At 33.3% G+C, this 24,097-nt stretch overlaps 1 protein-coding gene across 1 annotated transcript; it reads right to left on the bottom strand.

Moving 5' to 3' along the window:
- Window positions 1-12,897: 12,897 nt before the first annotated feature.
- Window positions 12,898-23,729, bottom strand: LOC133315657 (CSC1-like protein At3g54510). Its single transcript, XM_061517323.1, is given in 10 exon segments — window positions 12,898-13,086; window positions 13,444-13,677; window positions 13,897-14,175; window positions 14,403-14,682; window positions 17,447-17,745; window positions 19,127-19,321; window positions 20,760-20,972; window positions 21,169-21,232; window positions 22,486-22,662; window positions 23,446-23,729. Coding segments are annotated over 10 exon segments (2,175 nt in total). The 3' UTR covers window positions 12,898-12,936.
- Window positions 23,730-24,097: the final 368 nt, after the last annotated feature.

A 24,097-nucleotide genomic window follows, 5' to 3' on the forward strand; every position in this document is an offset into this window, starting at 1 on the left:
CGGAGGCTTGGTGCATTTTGGGAGATTTCAATTCTTATTTGCATGCAGCAGAAAAGGAGGGAGGTGGCCCGCCTGATTGGAAGAGTATTTATGATTTCCAAAATTGTATTATGAACTGCAATCTGGAAGACTTGGGTCATCAGGGGCCTACTTTCACTTGGCATAGAGGCAGACTGAAGGAACGTCTTGATAGAGTTTGTGCGAATGAGCAGTGGCAATTGTCCTTTCCTGACAGGGTTGTGACTCATCTTCCCTGCTACTGCTCGGATCATAGACCTCTTCTTCTCTCGGAGGGTCCTTCTCCTCACCATCCTGGAGGGAGCCGTCCATTTAGATTTCTGGCAGCCTGGCTCACTCATGAGGATTTCCCTGGCCTAGTGCAGGAGTGTTGGAATGGGAGTACAGGTTGGGGCACAGCTAGTGAAACTTTTCGATCGAATGCTTCTCACTGGCATAAGGAGTGCTTTAGGGAAGATGCCAAGCTTAAGAATAATCTTCAGGCGAGACTAAGGGGTATTGACCGTAGTCTTAGTCACCATCCTTGCCATGCTCTAGAAATTTTGCAGAAAGATCTTTGGCGTCAGTTGAATCTCATTTATATTCGGGAGGATCTTACTTGGTTTCAGCGGTCTAGGGCTAGCTGGTTGAAATATGGTGACCGGAATACGAAATTCTTCCATTCTACTACAGCTGCTAGGAGGAGGAGAAATCGTATTGATGCTCTGAAAAATGATGCTGGTGATTGGATTGGTGATCCCTCTATTCTGATGAATATGGCGGTGGAGTATTATCGTAATTTGTTTAAAGAGGATAATACTGCTAGACCTGGGCTTCCAATTAGAGGCTATTTTCCTCACCTTGTGCAAGAGCACAACATTCATATTGGTAGCATTCCTTCGAATGAGGAGATTAGGAGTACAGTTTTTCCCATGGGACCTCACAAAGCTCTAGGGGTGGACGGTCTTCATAGTCTATTTTTCCAATCTCAATGGGATACTGTAGGAAGCTCTGTTTGTGATCTGGTGAAAGATGTGTTTAATAATCCCCAAAAAGTTCGGGATATTAATCAAACTCTTATTTGCCTGATCCCGAAGATAACTTCACCTCAATCCCTTAAAGATTTCCGGCCTATTAGCCTTTGTAATGTTATTTATAAGACTATTACTAAGCTTATTGCTAACCGTTTGAAATTGCAGATGGATAAAATTGTTATGCCTAACCAGTGTAGTTTCATCAAAGGAAGGCAAGGGACAGATAATGTAATTATTGCTCAGGAAATTATTCACTCTATGAGGTCAAAGAAAGGCGCCAAAGGTTGGATGATGATTAAGGTGGATCTGGAGAAAGCTTATGACAGAATTAGCTGGGACTTTCTCCGAGATACTCTTCAGGATGTGGGACTCCCCCCAAATCTCATTAATCTTGTTATGTGGTGTGTTTCTTCTTGTTCGATGAATGTTCTTTGGAATGGTTCTACAACTCAGGAGTTTTTCCCATCCAGGGGGCTTAGACAGGGTGACCCTTTGTCCCCATATTTATTTATTCTTTGTATGGAGCGACTTGGTCATCTCATTTCCCATGCAGTTAGGCAAAAGTGCTGGAAGCCGATCATGTTGAGGAGAAATGCTCCTCCCATTTCTCACCTCTTTTTTGCGGATGATCTTATTCTTTGTGCGGATGCATCCTTTGATCAGGCCCAAACCATTTCCAAGGTGCTAGATGATTTTTGTCTTTCTTCTGGGCAAAAGGTTAACCATGAAAAAACAAAAATTCTCTTCTCCCACAATGTGAATCATATTTTGGCAGAGGAACTTAGTGGTGAGTTGGGCTTCTCAAGGACGGTGGATCTTGGAAAGTATTTGGGTATTCCTCTTCATCATCGCAGAGTTGGGAGGGCGGCTTTCAGTCATATCCTCGATCGAGTTCAATCTAGGATTAATGCCTGGAACCACACCAGTCTTTCTCTAGCAGGAAGAATTACACTTTCGAAAGCTGTTCTCTCAGCTATTCCAGCCTACACAATGCAAGTCTCTGTTGTTCCTCTCGGAATCTGCAATGATATTGAGAAACATATTAGGAGGTTTTTGTGGGGTTCTAATAGAGCATCTACTCGTCCTCATCTGGTTGCGTGGGATCAGTTGTGCATGGATAAAGATCATGGAGGGCTGGGTCTGAGGAAAATGAAGGAAGTTAACAGGGCTTTTATTATGAAAATTGGTTATGGGATCCTTTCTAATCCAGACGCGCTTTGGGCTAGAGTTTTAAAGAGCAAGTATAAAGTTCAGTCTGATTTGGTTCCTAATATTTCTGCTACTCGGAATAGCTCCTCTCTTTGGAAAGCAATTGTTTCGTCTTGGCCTGTGATATTACAGCATTCCAGAATTTTGCTAGGTAATGGAAATTCTACTCATTTTTGGGATGACCCATGGGTTCCGGGTTGTGGTGCACTCTCATCCTATGCTGCTATTTCTGATCCCTCTCAGATAAATCATCAGCTAATGGTCTCTGATCTTGTCTCATCCTCCGGAAGCTGGATGTGGGGGGCTTTCCAGCATAGTCTTCCCGATCACGTCAATGCTCGTATTAATAACATCCTTCCTCCTTCGGATGTTAATGGTCATGACCGAATTTTGTGGACAAGGACATCTGATGGGAGTTTTTCGCTGAAGTCCGCTTATATGGCCATATCCAGGGGTAACGAGGAATCTACCAATTTACCTTGGAATCGCGTTTGGCAGTGGCATGGACCTGAACGGATTCGTACGTTCCTTTGGCTGTTGTTAGGAGATAAAATTTTGACAAATGAAAGGCGTTGCAGACGGCACATGGCGGGTTCAGATATATGTCATATGTGCAATTGTTTTACGGAAACTTCCTTACATGCGGTTAGAGATTGTATTGCAGCAAAAAAAGTGTGGGAGATTGCAGTTAAGCGAGAGGCTTGGGAGGATTTTTTCTCTAATCTTCAGCAATGGGTGTTGTCCAATATCTCTGAGGATCGTAATTGGTCCAATTTGCCATCATGGCCTCTTCTGTTTGGTATCATTTCCTGTTTCATTTGGCAAGCTAGGAATAAGAAAATTTTTCAGGGATCTTCTGTTCCTGCTTATGGCACTTTTAGAGCTGCTATGGTCTATGGTGAAGATTTTTCTTGGTCAGAAAACACGCTTCGGGTTGCTGGTCTTGAGACTAACTCGAATAAAGAGAAATTAGTTTCTTGGGTTTTTCCTTCGGACCCTTGGGTTAAGCTCAATGTGGATGGGTCAAGTATGAATAATGGAGAAGCTTCTGCTTGTGGGGGTGTATTTAGGAATGCTAGTGGAAGGTGGCTTGTTGGCTTTTGTAAAAATCTTGGCTGTGGTAATGTTTTGTTAGCAGAACTTTGGGGTTGTCTCCTTGGGCTTGAGATTGCATGGAGGAAAGGTTTCCGTTTTGTCTGGCTTGAAGGTGATTCCTTAGTAGCCCAGTTTTTCATAAGAGAAGGGTGCAGCTCTCATCATCCAGCCTCTAACTTGGTCTTGCGCATAAGGAATATGCTGGATTGGAATTGGAGGGTTAGAATTTCCCATATTCATAGGGAAGGGAATGGGGTTGCCGATTGGATGGCCTATTTTGCCTACTCCTTTGATTGGTCTTTACAAGAGTTTGACTCGCCTCCTTCTGGTTGTCGTGACAAACTTGAAAGGGACTATGTAGGAGTAGTTTGGTCTAGGAGGTGTTCCTAGTTTCTTTTTTTGTTTTTCTGTTTCCTGTTTGCTTTTCAAAAAAAAAAATTTCCTTAAAAGAACATTAATTGAAAAGAAATAATATTATTAAATATTGCTACCCAAAATTAGATTATCTTGAGCCATGACGAGTAACTGATATTGTATTCGAACAAGTCTATTTTGATGTAATGTTAATAAAAAAAATTATACTACAATTAATTATATATTGTTACATATTAAAAACATTGTGACTATACATTTTTAAACAATTATTACAAGGGTTGAGCTTTTTTTTAGTGATATAACAATGTTTGATTGATCAGAAATAATATAAAATACTTTCACACAATAGTGCAGTAAAATTAAATCTGCATCTTTTAAAAATCATACTCATCTTATGTATAAAATAAAAATCATACTAGAAAAGTTCATTTTTTCTACGGAATTTTTCCACGGAAAAAGGTGAAATTTTCATCGAAAACAAGATTTTCGATGGGTTTTCCTTTGTTGATAACAAATTTTTCAACAGAATTTATTTTCATCGGAAAATTTGAATGAAATTTATTCCGTCGAAAATATTCAACGGAAAATAAAAGAAATTCTGTAAAAAATTATTGTAATATTTTTCCACAGAAAACAGATTTTGTCGAAAGTTTTGACTGGAAATAATGAATTTTCGTTGAAAACTGATGTAAAGTTTTTTGACAGAAAACAAATTCTGTCAAAAAATTTCAATGAAAAATCAATGAGATTTAGTCAAAAATTGTTGTAATGATTTCGATGAAAAACAGATTTTGTGAAAATTTTTGGATGGAAAATCAATAAATTTTCGTCGAAAATTGATGTAAATATTTTTGAAATTCTGTCAAAAAAAATTAGATTTTTTTTTAATTTTAAAATTTTTAGATAACTTATCTACATTAAACCCAAAACGACGTCGTTTTGAGGCGAAAATCAAGGTATTTATATAATTATAATTTATTCCAGGGTTATAATAGTTTTTTTCATTATAATTTTTTAATTTTTCAACTTAAAACGATGTCGTTTTTGTAGCGATTGTAGATTACTTATCTACATTCACGGTAGAAATATTAAAACCTATATTAAATGCACAAAAGTCCATATGATATATTAAGCTAAGTATTAAAAAGACTTACAAAATTAGCTAGCGGTGTACAATAAGTATATATTGTAACCTTAAAAAATTAACAAATAAAATTTAACATATCAATACACAATATGAAACTGACTTTATAATTCATCGAGACAATTTCTTATAAGTCTTTTTTGAACTTTATATCAATACACTATCCTTCTATTCCAACACATACAATATTTAACTTCAGCAAGTAATCAAATGTTACACACATAGTATTAGTACAGGTTCTTATATGAACATCATCTTCATAATAATTAATATGTAGGTATCTAGTTAGGTAAAATTAAATCTTTAACCTCTATTAACCCAAATAGTGGCCCTTTCATGTAAGAAAGAAAAGAAATTTTTGGGTCTGAATATAACTTTTTAAGCTTTTAAAAGATTTATTTTTTTAATGTGTTTTAAATATGTGCATTGTATATGAGTATTTTAAATACTTAGTAAAATATATGAAGCATATATATTAAAAATAAAAAATATTTCTAAAATTATAAATAATATATGCATAATTAATTCAAGTAAAATCCATTACTCCAACTATAATACTATGATCGTCTCTCCATTTGATTCTGCTGACGATGTCAATACCATGAGAGGAATAATGGAATCTAACACATTGAAGTAACAAAATTAAACGCTAAGCTATCATATATCCCCAAAACCAAAATACCAAAACACCAAGTTGTTAGGTGGTTTTGTTTTGTATCTTTGAAATTTGTTATATTTTGATAGCTCGAATGTTATAAAATTGAAAAATGAGATATTCTTGAAAGAAAAGGAGTCCATAAGATATCTATTCTATAAGCAAAATAAAACTAAAGAAAAAGTAAAAATTTAAACCACTACCACCGCACATATCATAATGAATAAACCAGAGCCTATTAGTCTGTCAAAAGGAGAAGGAGGGAAATGATAAAAGAGAAAAATATTTCAGTTTGAGATATATTCATTTTCGGTATTTTCAAAATTACGTCGTTTCATTTATTTATTTTCTTATATTAATTGATTCACATTTGAATGGTTATGATTCTCTTTTTATCTCTTCATTTACCACCATTGATATATCTTTGTACGGTTATGATTTATTGACCGGAGATAAAGTTATATCAAATAGCTTGAGAAATGATAAGCCCATGATAAAATGTGATTAATATGTATAAAAATAGTTTTCAATTAGAAAATAATAAATTATGACTAAATTTCTTTGACAATTTTTTTTTGATTTATTATTTTATAAGGGTTTTCGAAGTCGAAATTTTTGACGGAAAATGAATTCCGTCGAACACTTCATATATATAATTTTTATTTTGATTTATTTTTTATATTGATTTTTGACGGAATTATTTTTTCGTCGAATTTTTTTGACAAAAAACAAATTCCGTTGAAAGCGTCATATATATAATTTCTTTTATTTCTTTATTTTTTTTATAAGATTTTCAACTGAATTATTTTTTCTTCGAAAATTTTCAACGAAAAACAAATTTTGTCGAAAACTTCATATATATAATTATTTTTTTTTGATTTTTTTTATAAGGGTTTTTGACGGACGAAAAACGAATTCCGTAGAAAATTTTATAAATATTTTTTATTTTATTATTTTAAAAGGGTTTTTGACGTAATTTTTTTTCCGTCAATTTTTTTGATGGAAAACGAATTCTATCGAAAACTTCATATACTTATTTTTTATTTATTTTTTTATAAGGTTTTCGAAGGAATTATTTTTCGGTCAAAACATTTCGACGAAAAATGAATTCCATCGAAAATTTCATATATATAATTCCTTTTATGATTTATTTTTTCTTAAGGTTTTCGACGAAATTATTTTTCCTTCAAATTCTTTATAAATATAATTTCTTTCCATATATTTTTTAAAAACTTTCAACATAATTCACTTTTTTCAAAAAAAATTGACGAAAAATAATTTCAGCCGATAATTTTTGACGGGGTATAATTTTTGTCAAAAATTTCAACGAAATACGTTTTTCATCGAAATTTCCGTCGTTAATTTTGACAGAATATTTTTTGTTAAAAATTGAGACTTTTCTAGTAGTGATATTTTTTTTTCTAACCTTGTCAGATCAGCAATCAAGTTGTACAGATCACTATTAAGTTTTATTCAAATTAAGAATTATACTGTAAGGTTAATCTTTTCAATCTAATATATTATTGAAACAATGATAAATCTTAGTAAATAATTAAGTAAAAAAGTTCACATTTAGTAAATTGTACACATATGACAGCTAAAATAACTAGTAAATCAATATGATTGTATTCAAATTAATTCTGTTTGATAAGAATCTGATTAAAATCCTACCCTTTGCGCATGCAAACAAATAAATTCATAAAAAGGAAAGAAAAATATTATCATACATATTCTGCTCAATTAAAGATCTCGCAACAATTTCATATAATTTAAATATTAAAAAAATGCAATAAATAAGTAATTACGATATTTTTCTTTTGAAGAAAAAATTGCTCTCTAAATAAGAGCTTAGCAGATGATTTCACACAATATCCCATTTATACCTCTCCTGTTATCCTAAGTTTTCTGCTTGATAGGTAACGCCATGGCTTTTGCAAAAAACACTGTTTTGGTGTTTGTAGCATTCTTCATGATAACTGCAATTACAAGTTGTGAGGTTAGGGCTCTGAGCAAGGTGGGTGGCTGATCTCTAAAACATACAATATTGATCTTAGAGAAAAGTTACAAACTTACAAATTACACTATGTCTGACTGGTCAGACTTTATTCAAGAGTATATTACCGATCAGACACTAGTTTGTAAACAAAAAGTTTATAAATATAACATTTTCCTTGATCTTATATATATTTATTAAAATATAATTTTATTTAATGATAGTTTATTGGAAAATATGTTTATATTCTAAAGCATACATTAATTGGTGCAGATTGACACTGAATATGATTCAAGTGAGACAGGTGATGGTTCAATAGTAACCTTAGAGAGCAACGATGGTGGATCATCTGGTTTTGCAGGGGAAGCAATGTTTCTACTCCTCATTGCCCTTTCCCTTTTGTATTTTGGTACCCAATTTGCTTATTACATATTTCCAGCATTAATTCTTATAGTTATGATTGTTGCCTTTTTTGTAATGATTTAGAATAGTTCTCTTTAACTAAATATTTAAAGCCATTAGGATTGGTCTGGTGGTGAGGGGTTTGGATAGTTTATATTAGGTTATATGTTCAATTCTCACTTGTATAAAAAAAAGAAAAAAAAAGAATAGTGCTCTTTCTATTACTTTTGCTTTTAAAGAAATTTAGACTTACATTCCCACTTGTATAAAAAAATAAAGAAAAAGAATAGTGTTCTTTCTATGATTTTTGCTTTTAAAGAAATTTAGATTTACATTCTTAATTAAATTTTCTTTATTTCTCTCTCCGTTCATGTTGCAATTTCTCCTATGATTGGTTAAAATAATTTGGGTGGATGAAATTTGACAGAAAAATATTTCATATATTGCGTTTTTCACTTTTTTGTATATTGTATAAATATTGAATAGAAAGATTGTGTTCGGTTTAGCATTGGATGGTTTGTTAATATCAAATCGCACATGTTTACTTGTTGGATCATGGATGGATAATATTGTCATAAGATATTACCGATAACAAAATAAAGCATTGAAACGTAATGACAGATTTCAAACTTGAAACCAACTGTCACGTTTCAAATTTTAATAAAAATAGTAGGTATAATACACAGAAGCATGTTGCAATCGGATTGATGATGAAGATTTTCGTAAATAATATAATAAATTTAAGTAAAGTTTAAGTGTTTGAATTAAAACACAAACCCAATATATTTTTTATTTTTTAAATGTAATTATTTAAAAAAATTCAAATATCTTTTTGAGTACGTCGGTCCAGTTTTGTATTACTGTAAACAGCAAAACTTTTGTTTACAAAGTTATGGAACGAAGCTTTGGGTAATATTGGTAGCGTTTCAGGAAACTTATGTCCAAATCGGATGCATAACTCAAAGGTGCTCTGTGTCATGCCTTTCTTTCAAAGGTGAACGAGATTCATTTGTTTTTTTTTTTTTTTTTTTGTCTCTTGGCTCTCACTTACTTTTTTATATGTTACATGAGACGCCGGATATAAATGAGCTGAGTTGAGCCAAACTTTAGCTTAAACGAACCAAGCTTGCAAAAAATATTTTGAACTTGACTTGGCCAGTTAGCCTGATACAAACTAAATTCTTGACTTGGCTTGACTTGCTTATAAAAAATTAAAAGCTTTGTTTGAGTTTGAGTTTGACTTGACTTATTTATAATTATAAAATGTATTTTTTTTTCTAATCTTACATATGTCCAAATGTTGATACTATAAATGCATGAAATTTTGTATTCCTTTATTAGAGAAAAAATAATCATAGAACTCACTTATTCCATATATAATTACATCTTTCATGCTATCTAGCCATGACCGAGGGAGGAAAGGAGAGACCAATACTCAGAGAGCTTGTTTGTGAAACTGTGGCTATGAGAGAATATTTGTAGAAAATCATAAAAAATAGGATAAATGATTCAGTGACATAAAAATATATTTTATAATAAAAGTATATTAGGCTAGCTCACGGGCTTTCAAGACAAGTTTCATTAAATTAGGATTGGGTTTGTTTGCTAAACAAGTTTTTTTTAAAGCTTGGGCCGTTCTATTTATTAAACAAGTCAGGTCAAGTCAAATTTAAAGCAAGTCAAACCTTGAACTTCTCACGAGCCGCTCGGCCCATTTACACCCCATCAGACAATGCAACATGAGAAACTACACTCCTTAATAAGAAACTATTAGCATTAATGGTTAGTCTCTCTCTAAAAGTACTTATAATAGGTAATGCATCGAATTTCTGCCTGCTTGACACGTGTCATTTTTTGCTGACTGTGCAGCCTGACATGGCATATTTCGCTACACTGTGTAGCGAATTACTTGCAAACATATTTCGCTACACAGTGTAGCGAAATATGCCGCGTGGTATTTTGGCAAAATTTACTGTTGGTGTAACAGCATTTTGACAAAATTTACTGTTATCGTGACAGTCTAATAAATTTTTTTGCGAAGTGTGACACTCTTCCAAAATAATTAACGTTTCGTTCATCGTTTACTCTGCTATTGCTACATATTATATTGGAGTTGAATTAATTAGATAAATGTCACTTTTACAGTACCATTGGATCTAATTGGATGTAATATGGATCAGTTTGGAAAAGCTTCAAATTTTGTTTTTCTAATTATTCAATGCATATGCAAATTGAGATTATATAAATTTAACAATGGCATAAATGTTAATGAGATACTCATGACGTACGTAGTATTATTTAGCACACAAGAAGTAAAAAATAAATCAACATTGATTTTTTTTTTATTGATTTCTTTCTCACCTCTAGTGAAAAAACAATTCTCTCATATATTTTTTTGGATAAAATATTTCTGCTTTTAATGTAGAATTTTTGTTTCTGCTACACTCATGTAAAAGTGAGTGGATCCCGTTATAAAGATAAGAGAGAGAAAAGATTAATGGAACTCGCTCACTCTTATGAATGTGAATAAGAAAAAATTTCTGCAGTAAAAGAAGAAACATTAAACGCATATTTTTAACTTAATTATGTCATATGAAAAAACTTAACTAATCATTGATAGATAAACAATTGTAATTTTAATAATAAAATTCTTAAAATAAAAAATAGAAAATTACCATATTAATTGATTATTGATCTATGAATGAATAATTTTTTTTGACAGGATTATCTTAAAATAAGACATTAAAGAAATTCATTTCCCACAAAAATATTTCTTATATTGAATTTTATTTTATTTTATTGTCAATTAGTTTTTCTATTATTGTTAATGTAATAATGTATATGTAATGAGCCATATTAAATATATAATTCAAAATATTTTCCCCTTTATTTAATGTGATAAAACTTAAAAAATGCTTTATTTTACAAACTAGTCTTTGAAATCAAGAAGAAAGTTTGAAATTTTAATTATAATTAGAAAAAGTGAAAATTTAATTTGATAGATCCATTTAAAAATGATTATATTGAATTAACTATGAAAATATTAATACTTTTAGAAATATTTAATTAATTTACCCCTTAAATAAAAGAAAAACATTAAATAAAACCAAAAATAATTTATAATTTTTTTTCCTATTTTATATAAGATCCATAAAATCAGCCAGAGTACAATAGACTCGATTTCTCTTTCTAACAATGAAAATTATCTTTCTCACACCTTTTAAATCTAATATTTAAATTTACTAAAGAATAATTAAATTTATAAGGATAAAAAAAAAATAAAGCAAAGAACAAAGGTATTTGTCAAGAACTGTTTTACACTGAAAACTAATCAGGAAAACAAAAATACATGTATTAAGTTAAAACTGCTGGGATGTGGTCTCTTAATTAGTGCGGAAGCAGAAATCTCATGTCGTCATCTCGAGCTCGGAGCTTGGCACTTTAAGGTCGGTTAGAAGTTACCAGGTCGGTCAAATCGTAGAAACAAGAAAAAATGCTGAAATGGGAGAGAGAAAAAAAAACAAATTTTTAACGTGAAATTTTTTCTCTAATACAAAAAAGTAAAAATCACATGACAATAGTCCAAAAATATTCCACTACAAAAAATAGGAGTACAAGAGATTCAATCTTCTCTAGTTACACTAGAGGTACACTCAAGCATCACCAACAAACAATAGTGGTTACAAGTTCTTCTCCAAATAGGTCTTACTCAAACTTCTTTTTAGATGGTTTTCTCACCAAAACTAGGCTAACCTATTACATAGGTTCATGTTTTTATTTAAGATGAGGGAAACCCTATATCTTTTTCTAGAATCTTCAATGATAAGGTGAGCAACATTTATGGATGTAGTTGGACAAACATTGACCCATGCACTCATAAACATGAACAGTGGCGGACTCAGAATTTTTTTTTATGTGTGCACACTTAAGGCGGAGGTGCCCCGAAGATTTTTTTTAAATTTTTTTTAAATGTATTAAAAAAATATAAACAAGAAAAGAAAAGTTTAACTTAACATAAAAAAAATAATAATCAAGAGTCAACTAAGCTGTTACAATAGAACGATCACAAAAGCATTCTTCGATTGTTCATTCCTTGAAAATATTGCATTATATCTTCATCATCAATTTTATCAAATATATCATATTCAACATAAGTTAGCATGCATGCGTTAAATCAATCATCACTTATCTGATTGCGCAACTTATCCTTAACAAAAGTCATTACGGTTTTTTACAATTTTTTTTAGGTTAGGATTTTACGTTTTACGATTTTTTATCCTTCTTCCGATTTTAGATAAGATTCCGATTTTAACTAGCATGGTTGGGCCTATGTTTACTTTTTTCTTTTCAATCTTCCTAATTCTTTTTTTTTTTACTTGACTTAAATTACCCATCTCTTTGAAAAAAAAAATATTCTCAAATTTGCAACAGTGTTAGTCAGCCTCTGAACATGATGCATGCTCAGCCACCTGCATTAGAGAAAGGAACACAAGCTCCAACAAAACAAGAATATTTATTATAGTTTTATTATTTCAAAAGACTCCGTGCTTTATTGTAATATTATAATATGAATGAAGAGTGAAATCATATTTAAAACCATTGTTGAAGCAATGATCATCACTTTGCCGATACGGTGGGAACCAAAAATAGCGGACAACACATATTGAATGATGCAATACTTTCTGCAACGTCTCACAAACCAACAAACACTATAGACTTAAGCATACGGCACATGCAGTAGCATATATAGTCATTTATGTTATTTTCTCATAATAATATAGGTTGGTATGGAATTGCGATTCATTCCTCCAGTGACCAACCACTTTTAGATATTAATATTTGTTGTTTGTAATAGTTAGATAGTGGATTTTTGTGAACATAAAGCATGCAGCTAAGTCATTTTTGTCAGCCTAATTCTATATATATAAGTAAGCTAAGCATTCACTTGAAAGGAAAGAAAATTAATTTTTGGGTTCTGAATCATTTGTGTGGCATTCCTTGAATCAATGAAATATAAATGCAAAATGGAAGATCATGAAGAAACTAATGGTGTGGAACTGGACTCTGATGCCAAGAAATTCAGTGGTCGTAAACCTGGTGGACAATAGGCATTGATTGCATTCTCGTAGTTGAACTCCAATACACCACTCTTTTCATCAACTTCATCATTTTCAGCAGCATCCTAAACGTAAAAATCAAATATAGCTTCGGTAAGATATAGCAAATCACTACATAGATGGTAACAGTTGTAGACATCAGACAAGAAATGATAAATTTAAAACTCTTAATTCAGAATGAACTTATTATTATTATTATCCTATACCATATATATAGCATATATTCCTTGTCCTCATTGAATCTGATTCCTCTTAAGTGAGATGTGTATTTTAGAGAAAAAATTGCATAGTTATGGAAAATCAACAGTTGAGATAAAATACATATATAACAGATTATAAAGTTAAAATCTCTCTAAAGGGCATCCCTCACTTTGGAGGAGTAAAATCCGTTTTCATTAATAATTATGAGGAGTGAAGTGTACCTTGAGAGAATAATGGTGAAAGGAAGGGAGAAAACGCATCTTGCAGTACTCATTGAACATCAATGTGAACAAAAGTAATGGAATGGTTGATATAGCAGCAGCTGGTTTTAACTTCAGTCCAAATAGACCAATCATAGTAATCTGCATCAGAATGATTGCAAGGAGAATGTAGTGATGAATGTATGGCCAATATTGTCCACATGTTTCGTAAGTAGTTTCATACACATCTTGAATCTGCAAAGTTCAAGTTTTACACTGCTTAAGACAATTCTTTGCCAGGGTCAATGGTAACTGCTTTATTTCAATATGAACAATTTTAGAATTTAGACTAACTTGGAATCACAACTAAAAAATCTGTAACAGAACATTTCTTGTGTGTCAGTGACTGTGCATGTGAATTTGTTTTATAGAAAAACACAATAAATGAGTGTTTGAAGATACTGATAAGCTCACCTGGTTGATATAGACAACAAAGCCTAAACAGAAGTAAACAATGAGAAATGGGAGCAACAATGGTGCAACTACTGCATACACTATGCCAATGAGTACTGAGAGAGAGACTAAGGGGATAATTCTAAAGTAAGGTAATGAATAAAGATAAGGACTTCTCTCTCGTTGAAAGCCACAGGTACAAGACTTCAAAATATCCCAAATTAGTAAGCCAGGTTGGAGAACTTCCAAAGAAAACCCTGAAAGACCATCTGCCAATATGTATGTCACAAAGAAATGTGCCTGGAACAAAGTACAGAAGAAAATGAAACTCATTAGCAAACTATCCAAATATAAGCAAATTAGACAAATTTAAAGTACATAAAATAATTCTTGAAAGTGTGCCCCAGTCATTGAAGAAAACTTCTATAAAGCTTCAACAATATTCAAAATATTATGAAGGGAATAAATAAAAATACACACAAATTAGACAGAATATGTCAGGAATAACAGAAAAGAAAACAACATACTTGGGCGGAGATGGCCCTGGCAAGATGACTAGGAATATTTTTAGGTTGACTAATAAATTGTCCAATTTCATCAAGAAGGGATCCTGATAACACACTGACGAAGAACACATTTCCAACCAGAAAGTAGAAAACCATGTTGCAGGCTTTGATCTCCTCCTTACTTCTTGCAATACATCCAGCTACTTTAGCCATAGCAAACATTGCAAATGGCACAACGTATATAAATCCTTTGAGTATAACACTTGGAAGATATCCTGTCACTATAGAGCTCAATCCTGGTCTAAAGAATGAGCATAATGTTGCATGTCAGAGAAAGATAAGGAAACAAATACTCTAGCTTCTACACTAGACACTAATCTATAAATTATTAAGAATATACGATGTGAAAGGTAAATAGATCCATGCTTGCATACAAAATAATTTATAGAATTTCTTTTTACCTTTATGTAATGACAATACCTTTCAGTCTCTCTATTATATGCTCTAAATTCACTTTATATTAATTGATTCTAAATTTTCTGAAATTTTTTCTTAAAAATTTTTGGAAGCTTTTTACACAGAGTAATGCTACCCAGCTAAAAAGCTTGACAAGATCCGGCCAGTGTTTGTCAAGATTCAAAGATGGTTGTTGGATAAATCAAAGAGATGGGGCTACTTATCCATCCAAGAATCAATAAAAACATCAACTCATTCTGACTAAGATTTCGGCTACCTAATAATTTCCATTTGTATATCTTTCCTTTTGTTGATATTTCTATTTATTTGGTCAGACAAATCACGAGAGAGTCTGTAGAAGAAAAAAGAAATTCTAAGCAGAAATTGGAGGCTAAGGAAGCAATTGGATACAAACATGAAAATGTGTTCATTGAATGCACTAGAAAGAGAGAGACCGAATCACAAGGTTCAGGAAATCCCTATAGAAATGCAGGAGATGGTTGTGGCTGACATGGTTGGTGTGGATAAGTCCTGGAAATGGCAGGATTTTAGTTTTTTAATCTCCCAGGAGGCCCGAAACCTCATTGCTGGAATTTGCCCTCCTATACCAGAAGAGGGGGAGGACAGGATTATATGGGAACTCTCCCAAGATGGGGTCTTTGCTTTGAAGTCTGCTGTATCCTTGCTCTGTGAGGGGGAGTTGAATACCTTGCAATATCAGTGGAATACTGTTTGGGAGTGGGAGTGGGGGGGTCCTCCTAGAGCTAAAACATTTCTTTGGCTTTTAATGGGTGAGAAGCTGCTGACTAACCTGAGAAGAGTTCAAAGACATTTGTCAGAGTCAAGTATGTGTCCAAGATGCTTGCATGAACAGGAGGACTGTTTACATGTTATGAGGAGTTGTCCCTGGTCAGCAAGGTCTTGGGAAGCTTTAATCAGTCCAGATAAATGGATTAAATTCAATTCCCTGCCGCTTCAAGCTTGGCTGTATGAGAACCTGGATCCAAAGACGTGCATGGTAAGAGGTGAGAATGGGAACATCCTTTTTGGTATTGTATGTTGGTGTATCTGGAAGGAAAGAAATAAATTCCTTTTTGAAGGGGAGCTACCTGGTGAAGGAAATACTAACAGGTTGGCATACACTCACTTTGTGAATTTTTTAGATGCTAATAATCTGTTTGCTAGAGCTCTTAGTTCAGAGGAACCTGAAAAAGGAAACTCTGGTGCAATGGAGACCCCCTCCAGTAGGCTGGACAAAATTAAATACCGATGGTTCATCCAAGAGTGGAAATTCAAAAGGCGGCTGTGGGGGTGTCCTAAGAGATGAGGCTGGTCGTTGGATGATGGGTTTTGCTAAATTTCTGGGAGTTTGCAGTGCCGTGAAAGCTGAGTTATGGGGAACTCTTTTGGGCCTGCAGATGGCTTGGGACCTAGGCCATAGAAGAGTGATTGTGGAAGGGGATTCTCTGATAGTTCTGGAGATGATTCAGGAGGGAATTGCTGGAAACCACCCCCTTGCGGGTCTAGTTAACAGGATCAGACAGCTCAAGGATTGGGATTGGCAATTGGAATGGGCTCATGTTTATAGAGAAGGAAATGGGGTAGCAGATTGGCTTGCGAACTTTGCATATTCGTTTGGGTGGGATACTGTTTACTTGGAATACCCTCATGAAGGATGTGGTAGTGTCATTGGGAGGGATGATAGAGGTGTAGCCTGGCCAAGAATGGTCAGGGTCTTGTAGTTCTTGCTGTTTTAATTCCATTTATATACAAAAAAAGAAAGAGAGAGACCGAGAGAGAAGGGAGATGTTCCAGTTATTTATCCTAGTTATCTTATTCATAGCGTCAATAATTCAAATGGAACCCAATTGATGATTCCTACTACGTACGTAGTAATTAGTGAGAGAAAATACAGGTTACATATAAAGCAACCTTCACTATATGTCGGGTTTTTTACTGTACTAGTTTGATTTTCAAAAAATTTGACCGGATTAAGCTCTTAATCAAATTTATTACCAGACTAATGCAAAAGATGTGACACTTGACATGCTGCGTCTAAACATGGTAGTATACCTGACGCGTATCATGACAATGGGTCCTTGACAAGAGAGTTGGCACTTGACATGCCACATCTAAATGTGGCAGTGACACGTTTAGTGTGACTTCGCCACGTGGCATGTGAAACCGAGTTTATATTTGTCGTAAACGTGGTAGTGTGACTATCATGTTTAGATGTGGCATGGCAGGTGCCATATCTCTTGTCAACATTAAACACGTCAGGCCTACTACCACTTTTAGAAGCGGCATGTCAGGTGTCACATCTCTCTGCATTAGTCTGGTAATAAATTTGACTAGGAGCTTGATCCGGTCAAAAATTTTGAAAAACGAACTAGCACGGTCAAAAAGTCCTATGTCTTGCCAATTCATATGGAAATTCTTTTCATTCACAGCGGGATGGCCGGATTGAAATTCCAAAGAATTTAATGAACTAAGAAATGATCAAATGTATGCAATGGGATTGCATTTAACCAAAAGTGAATAAAAGTCTAAAGCAAATGTTTTTAAATTCTTAATTATCAAAAGGGCCAGCACTAGAGTAAGATTCTCACATCAACTGCACAGCCATGGCTGGAGGAAACCATTTCTTCAGTTTCTCGTATTTGGCTATTCCTTGAACAGCAGTAACAGGTATGGCAAAGAAAACTGTAAGTAGCGATGCTGCAATGAGAACACCAAGTCTATAAAGTGGCACTACTCTGTAGGACACTCTCATATTCCTCCATGAAACATCCCTTGGTTCTGGGGCCCGTTCAGTGATCCAAAGAAGCGGATGTGAATGCTGTTGCAACTGAGCTGCTACTGTGGCACCGCAGCGAGACTTGAATGTTACAAAAGCAACAGGCAACTCCTAATACGTAAAACAAATCAAGATACTTTGTTTTCATCCTTTGTAATCAGACAATAGAATAAAACTTTCAACAATCATTTATTACCATTTTCAAAGAAATAAATAGGCAAACGTAACTGCACAAGATACCCATGTTATCATAATGATATGAATAAGGAATTTAACAAAACAAGAATTATACATTAACTTTACCTGAAAGGAACCTTACATTTGTTTTAGGAATTAGGATCGTAATACTCCTAGATATGTACAAATGATCTTTTCTGTTGAAACATCCAAATGCTATGCATAGGCCTCATAGCAGAAAAGCATGAAGCTTTCAAACTACCATGAACCTTTACAAAACAAATCTGCTTGATCATTGCTTACTTCCCTTTATTTTAGCTTGGACTACTGAACATTATCTTTCTCAAAATATTCCTTTCTGAATATCATATTCATTATTGTTGATAAATTGTGTGCTCAGAAGACACTACTTCTCCTTTCGCGGCAGGGGGCACTGCCCCACCTTCACTAGTCATGTTTGTCCCTCTTGTTTTCCTATGTAATTGATGAGCAATGAAGAACCTGGCTTATATTACCAAAAGGAAAGCACCTGGCTTACTTTCAACCCAAGAATGCATCAACCACCTTGACTTAAATTTGGTCTCCAAATCCTTATTATCCTATTTTCTGAATGCTTTCCTAAAAGGGCCACAAAGAATGCTTTACTAAATAATATTATTTTCCAATCAAAAGCACTATTCCTCAGTAGAGATACATATACTCGGTGATACATATAAATAAACCCATTCACTAATTGAGATAAATAATGAATTTCCATCAAGGATTACTAGCAATGAGCAACTAAGATGCATCTGCAAAAAGAAAATAAATTATGATCAAGACACTTAATCATTCTTGCCTATTTTCTCTCTCTTTTAGAAGTTAAAAAATTAAAAGAAAACTATGACTTGTAACTCATCTAACTTTTTACGTAGAAAAAAAGCAGTTTTTTAATAGAGTAAATATCTTTTTTGTCCCTGACAAAAAACACGGTACCCATTTTAGTCCCTTACAAAAAAATTTATTCTCGAGGTCCCTGACAAAGTGGACTCATTTAGTTGAAATCATGGTTCCTCACAAATTCAAAAAGACCTATATTAGTCCTTCAAAAGGACTAAAATAGGTCCACTTTGAATTTGTCAGGAATCTCGAGACTAATTTTTTTTTAAGGGACTAAACTGGATACCGTGTATTTTGTTAGGGACCCAAAATGGTATTTAATCTTTTTAATATTTCCAGAACAGGAGACGAAAATTCATTAGCACAATGAGATAGATGTGTTTTACACGAAGATTTACAGATAAAAGTGTTCAACCATTACAAATTAAACTGTTACCTTTTTCTTGAGCGTGTCTTTGCGTTGTAACAGGTGAATCTTGTGACAAAGTGCTTGAAGCTTTTCCTCAAGCAAAGCTACTTCTGAAGTCTTTTGTTGTAATAAATCCAAGAGTAGCAACTTATTCTTGGGTTTCTTGGCCACGGAAGTCTCTCTCAAGTCCTCTATTTTTCTTGCAAGAGACTTTGCCTGGTTCTGCATGCAACAATATCTGTGAGAGGATCCATTACACACTAGAGAAATTCAAACTAAATTTGTCTTCTTCAATGCTCTAACAAATACAATAAACTCAGTTTTTCTGCCATGACTTAATAATAAAAGTAGAATTTTTTTCCATCACTTCAACTAAATGATCCATTGAGTCTTAACAGAGTTTATGTATTTTGGGGACAATGAATACAATTTACCTTGTATAAAATATATGTTCAAAATGAAGGTAGCCAGCAAAAAAATATACAGCCATATATCTCAGGGCGTTGAAAAACAAAGTGCTTTATTACCAGCACTATGTTTATACAAAGGATAAAAATATCCTACCATTCAAAAATTAGGTTCAACAAATTTCATTTTGGCACACTTGTATTCTGCAGCCAATCAAAAGCATTTACTGATTTGCAAAATTCAAGATATGAAGATTTTGTTTAAAAATGTTATTATGCTATTCCAATTTTAAATAATTCAGAATTTGATTTGCATAATTTGCGAAGGTTGATGACAAAACAAACTGTAGTGGTCACAGCAGAGGCTACAGAACTATCAATGTCTGCCTGTGAAATGATTGCCTATTGCATGGTGTGGCACAGTAGAAACATGCTGCGTCTCTTAGAGGTAGGACATGTGTTAGATCCCCTACTAAATCATGTAGGGGAGAGCCACACCATTTCATGCCCACCCATAGCATGAGTATGCGATCACCCAACTCCTTTTACAAATGTTGAAACTATAAATAATAGAACTAATATTGATATATGGTGTGTAATGGTGTAATGTAATTTACAAAGAACTAATTCCTATTTATATTATTGTTAGACTCCAAATCTTAATGAAATAAGGAAATAAATCATGAAATATAAATAAATAAGAAAACTATTCCTAAGAGATCATCTAAGAAACTCTAAACTATTCCAAGATACAATTAATATATTATCAGATATTGTTCATATATTCTAACAAGAAATACTAGGAAACAACCAATTTGCAAAAAAACAAATGCAAGGATAAGGATATGTACTAAGATTTTCTCATTGCTACCCTCACAAGTTTGGGTTCTACAAAGTGCTCTTTTTTTCTAACAATAAATGATGCTGTATCCAAAAAATGCCTATGTGCACAAAGAATAAAATTGGAAGGGAAACAGTAAAGAAGAATTTCAAATTGTTCAAAAAAATTGTTCTCAACAAACTTCACTCTGATAAAACCAGGAAATGAATCATGATTTTCCCAAAATCTATGTTAATTATCATGAATTATTAATACTAGATAAGGATATAAGATCATCTCAAACAGATTTCTTAAACAAAATGCAATATTCAAGGTTAGCATATAGTAAATTAATTAGAAATTCTCATCAAGCATCATACAAACGCAATGCGTGATAATTCGTTGTTGTAAATTGTAATAGGGCATATCTTACCACCGACTCTTCAAGATCTGCAATGTCATACACCATTTGATATGAATAATAATTGTTTGGATAGTGTTTAGAGAAGAAATGATCAACACAACAGTCGTGAGCCTTGTGTTCAATGCATAATGGAATTTCACGAGCTACAATAGTAAATTGATCAGGTCTATGCTTTAAATTTTGAAGTTGCTGAATCCTTCGGATCAAAATTTCATGATATTCCTGGAGATGAAATCATGCATGAAGACAATAGTAATATTAACTTGAATAAATAACTTCCAATACTCTAAAATCATAGGCATATCTCTTAGAGAATTATTGTTAGTAAAAAAATCAATAATGCTTCCAAGAAGGGTCTATTTTTTTTATTTTATTTTTTGAACAACAAAGCTGATAGATATCAAACTAAAAACTTCACCTTATACAGTAGGTACATCCCATAGAAAGATATAAAATACAAGCATGCAAAATGCACCCAAAGCCTGTTAGAAAATCATAAAACCATATAAGTTTTAATGCTTTGTGTGTCAAAAGTGGGAGCCAGAAAAACATTAGGGCTAAATCATAAATTACCACAAACAAGATCCAAAAATGTGCAATAAAACAGGCAAGATAATGACCTGTTACCTTGTGTAGGAACTCATATGCATATACATGTAGTATATGCAGACACACGTTTGTATATAGAGCATATTAGTATGATGCCCAGTATGATAATAAGAATACAAATCAAATGATAATTGAAAAATTGTCCAATGAGGTAATCAAGCCCACTCCAGCTATATATCAAACTCATGATAAACAGTCTGTTTCTCCCTATCTCATGTACCAAATACAAATTATGTTAAGGTTGTGAATCAATTAATACCATAAGGGAAGAAATCAAATGTGCTAGACACAACAAAATTGACTGAAGGAGAGGTCATTGGAGCATTTCCCCTGACCCTTCCCCATGGCCTGCCTCTTCAGCCTGCTTACCATCCTCTAAACACTTCAAAATAAAACATTTCTCCTACCCATTCTGACCCACAATTTGTATTCTTCCAAAGAATCTTAACATATAGCAGAGATTTACAAATTAGGATCTCCTGGTGAATATATTTCCAATTTAGGCTAAATTAACTTGAATATCGAGTTATTAGCCATCTTTGAATGTTATTAACCACTCTTTGGTTAATCATCCAAAATTGGAAATACAAGTCCATAGCAGGTGAGAATCGAATATTTAACATCCTAAGAACTTGGGAGAAAATATCCCAAAACTCTGCTCCTAAACCTGTAGATTTTCACTATGTAATTATTGAATTAATTTATTAAACATGGAAGCATTAGTAAAAAAATTACACATTTTAGGTAGGAAATTTCCCAAAGTTGAAGTTAGAAGGGAAAAAGAAGGAAGTCAACAGAAAGAGAACAGAGTGGTTCAACACTAAATTGGAACATGTTTGTGCCTAACAATTGAATATTTTTCTTTCAAATCCTTCCGTTTAATTTTCAGTAAAGCTATTCTTTTTCCACAGAAAAACCAGTTATTCTTTTCTATCAGCTTTGCTATGATTTGATAAAAATAAATGCATCAAGTAAAATTATTTTGTGCTTGTAGGTAGAGATTCAAAATCACTATACCCATTTCCCAAAAACCACTTCCAAAAGTTACAGAATACAAACAACCGTAGGAGGAGAGGGAGAAACAAAAAGACTGCATACAATTCTAACAAACAGCATATGATCATGCGAGTAACTCCATTCAGCAGAGCCAAAACAATATCACCTTTTAGAACCTCTACCAACATTAGATATTGTGAAAGAATCCATTGTAGGGTAGCTCCTATTCCGAACCTCCAGGGCACCATAATTAATCGGGACAAGTACCACCAACCCAACAAGAGAACACACCGCAAAAAACTTAATGCTGCAAACCCAAAATTAATAAATAAATATATAACACAAGAATATGATAGTAAAATTAAGCAAAATCCAGGAAACTAGGCAGGGTTAATGCATGATACATATACAGCATGGATGTAGAAAGTTGAATACCTCATGAACCCACTTCATAAAAATTAAGGTAATCTGTTTTTCCATGTCATAAATATCTGCTCTTCTCACAAGCAAAAGGATTTGTCTATACCCAATTAGTGTAACTCAATTGCCAACACAAGCTGAGTCGGTGGGGGAAAATTTAGGTTTGATTCCCTCCAAATACATCTTTAGAGAGGACAAAAAGATTTAATTGTGACTAAGCTATCGGGATTAGTCGTATAACCAGATCAAAGTTGAAACTTGTGAAAATATCTGGGGCAACTCGTCTCAAAGAGATAATTAGATTTGGTATACCAAAAAGAAATGATTCGACTCTTAAGTTAGCATCATTTTAAGTTATACTACTACTTATGTTATTGTTTTTTTTTGTTTTTTTTATTTCTCTACATGTTGATCAATTACTTGACTAATCTTATTGAACTAGCAAGACCAAAGGGGTAGCAAAGTTCTCTAAGTTTTTAACAAAGTGAGTGAAAATGGTTAAGCCGAAACTAACACATATTTGGCGATTATGTTATTATATTTTTAACTAATGTCAAGGCCTCATTTACCTTTAAATCTTTTTTATTTGTTAGAGAAAAAAGCATGATAATATCCAGTTACTATAATGCAAAGACTGAAAGTGAAATTAAGTTCAAGAGTTGAAACTAACCCAAATTTGAAGAGCCTAATGATGACAAGAGCGTCAAGGCCATGAGCTTCGATAATCTCATCTTCAGTGACATAGAAAGCGCGAGAAATCCAAGAGATGGAAGGAAGGAAACGGTGGAAGGAGGAGGGAGAATCAAAAGGGACGTAGTGACGGTGATAGAGACGGTGAGCGTAGTAGATTGAAGCATTGGAAGGCTGTTTCTTGAGGATAGAGAAGAGTGACAGAATTATGAATGCTACGCCTATGTTTATGGTTGCAGAAGCCAAGAGGCTATGAGAGTTCATCTTCAACTTCAAGTTCAAGTTCACTTAGAGAGAGAAACAAAAAGTGCACAATCAAAACCAGAGACACAAAGAGATAAAGAGTAGCAGTGTGCCACCTTTGGAAGTACGTGGCAGAGTTTAAATTGAGGAGGACGTAATTCTCATGGCTGTATTTGCATGCTAGAGAAATGTTATATTATTTCTCACTAAACAATTTTGGGGGTCGTTTGGTAAAGGAGAAATTTTTATTTGTCCGAGAATCTCAATTTTTAAAAATATGATTTTTACATTCAGTTTACGATAATATCCGAAAATTTAAAATTTAGAAAAATTCAGTTTACTGGGAATCCGGCCAAATGCCGTGTACCAAACCCTCTTAATAGAATTTA

Source organism: Gastrolobium bilobum, unplaced genomic scaffold (genome assembly GCF_033153095.1).
Source record: "Gastrolobium bilobum isolate Gb01-03AN ecotype WA unplaced genomic scaffold, APGP_CSIRO_Gbil_v1 utg4030, whole genome shotgun sequence".
Classification (NCBI taxonomy): domain Eukaryota; kingdom Viridiplantae; phylum Streptophyta; class Magnoliopsida; order Fabales; family Fabaceae; genus Gastrolobium; species Gastrolobium bilobum.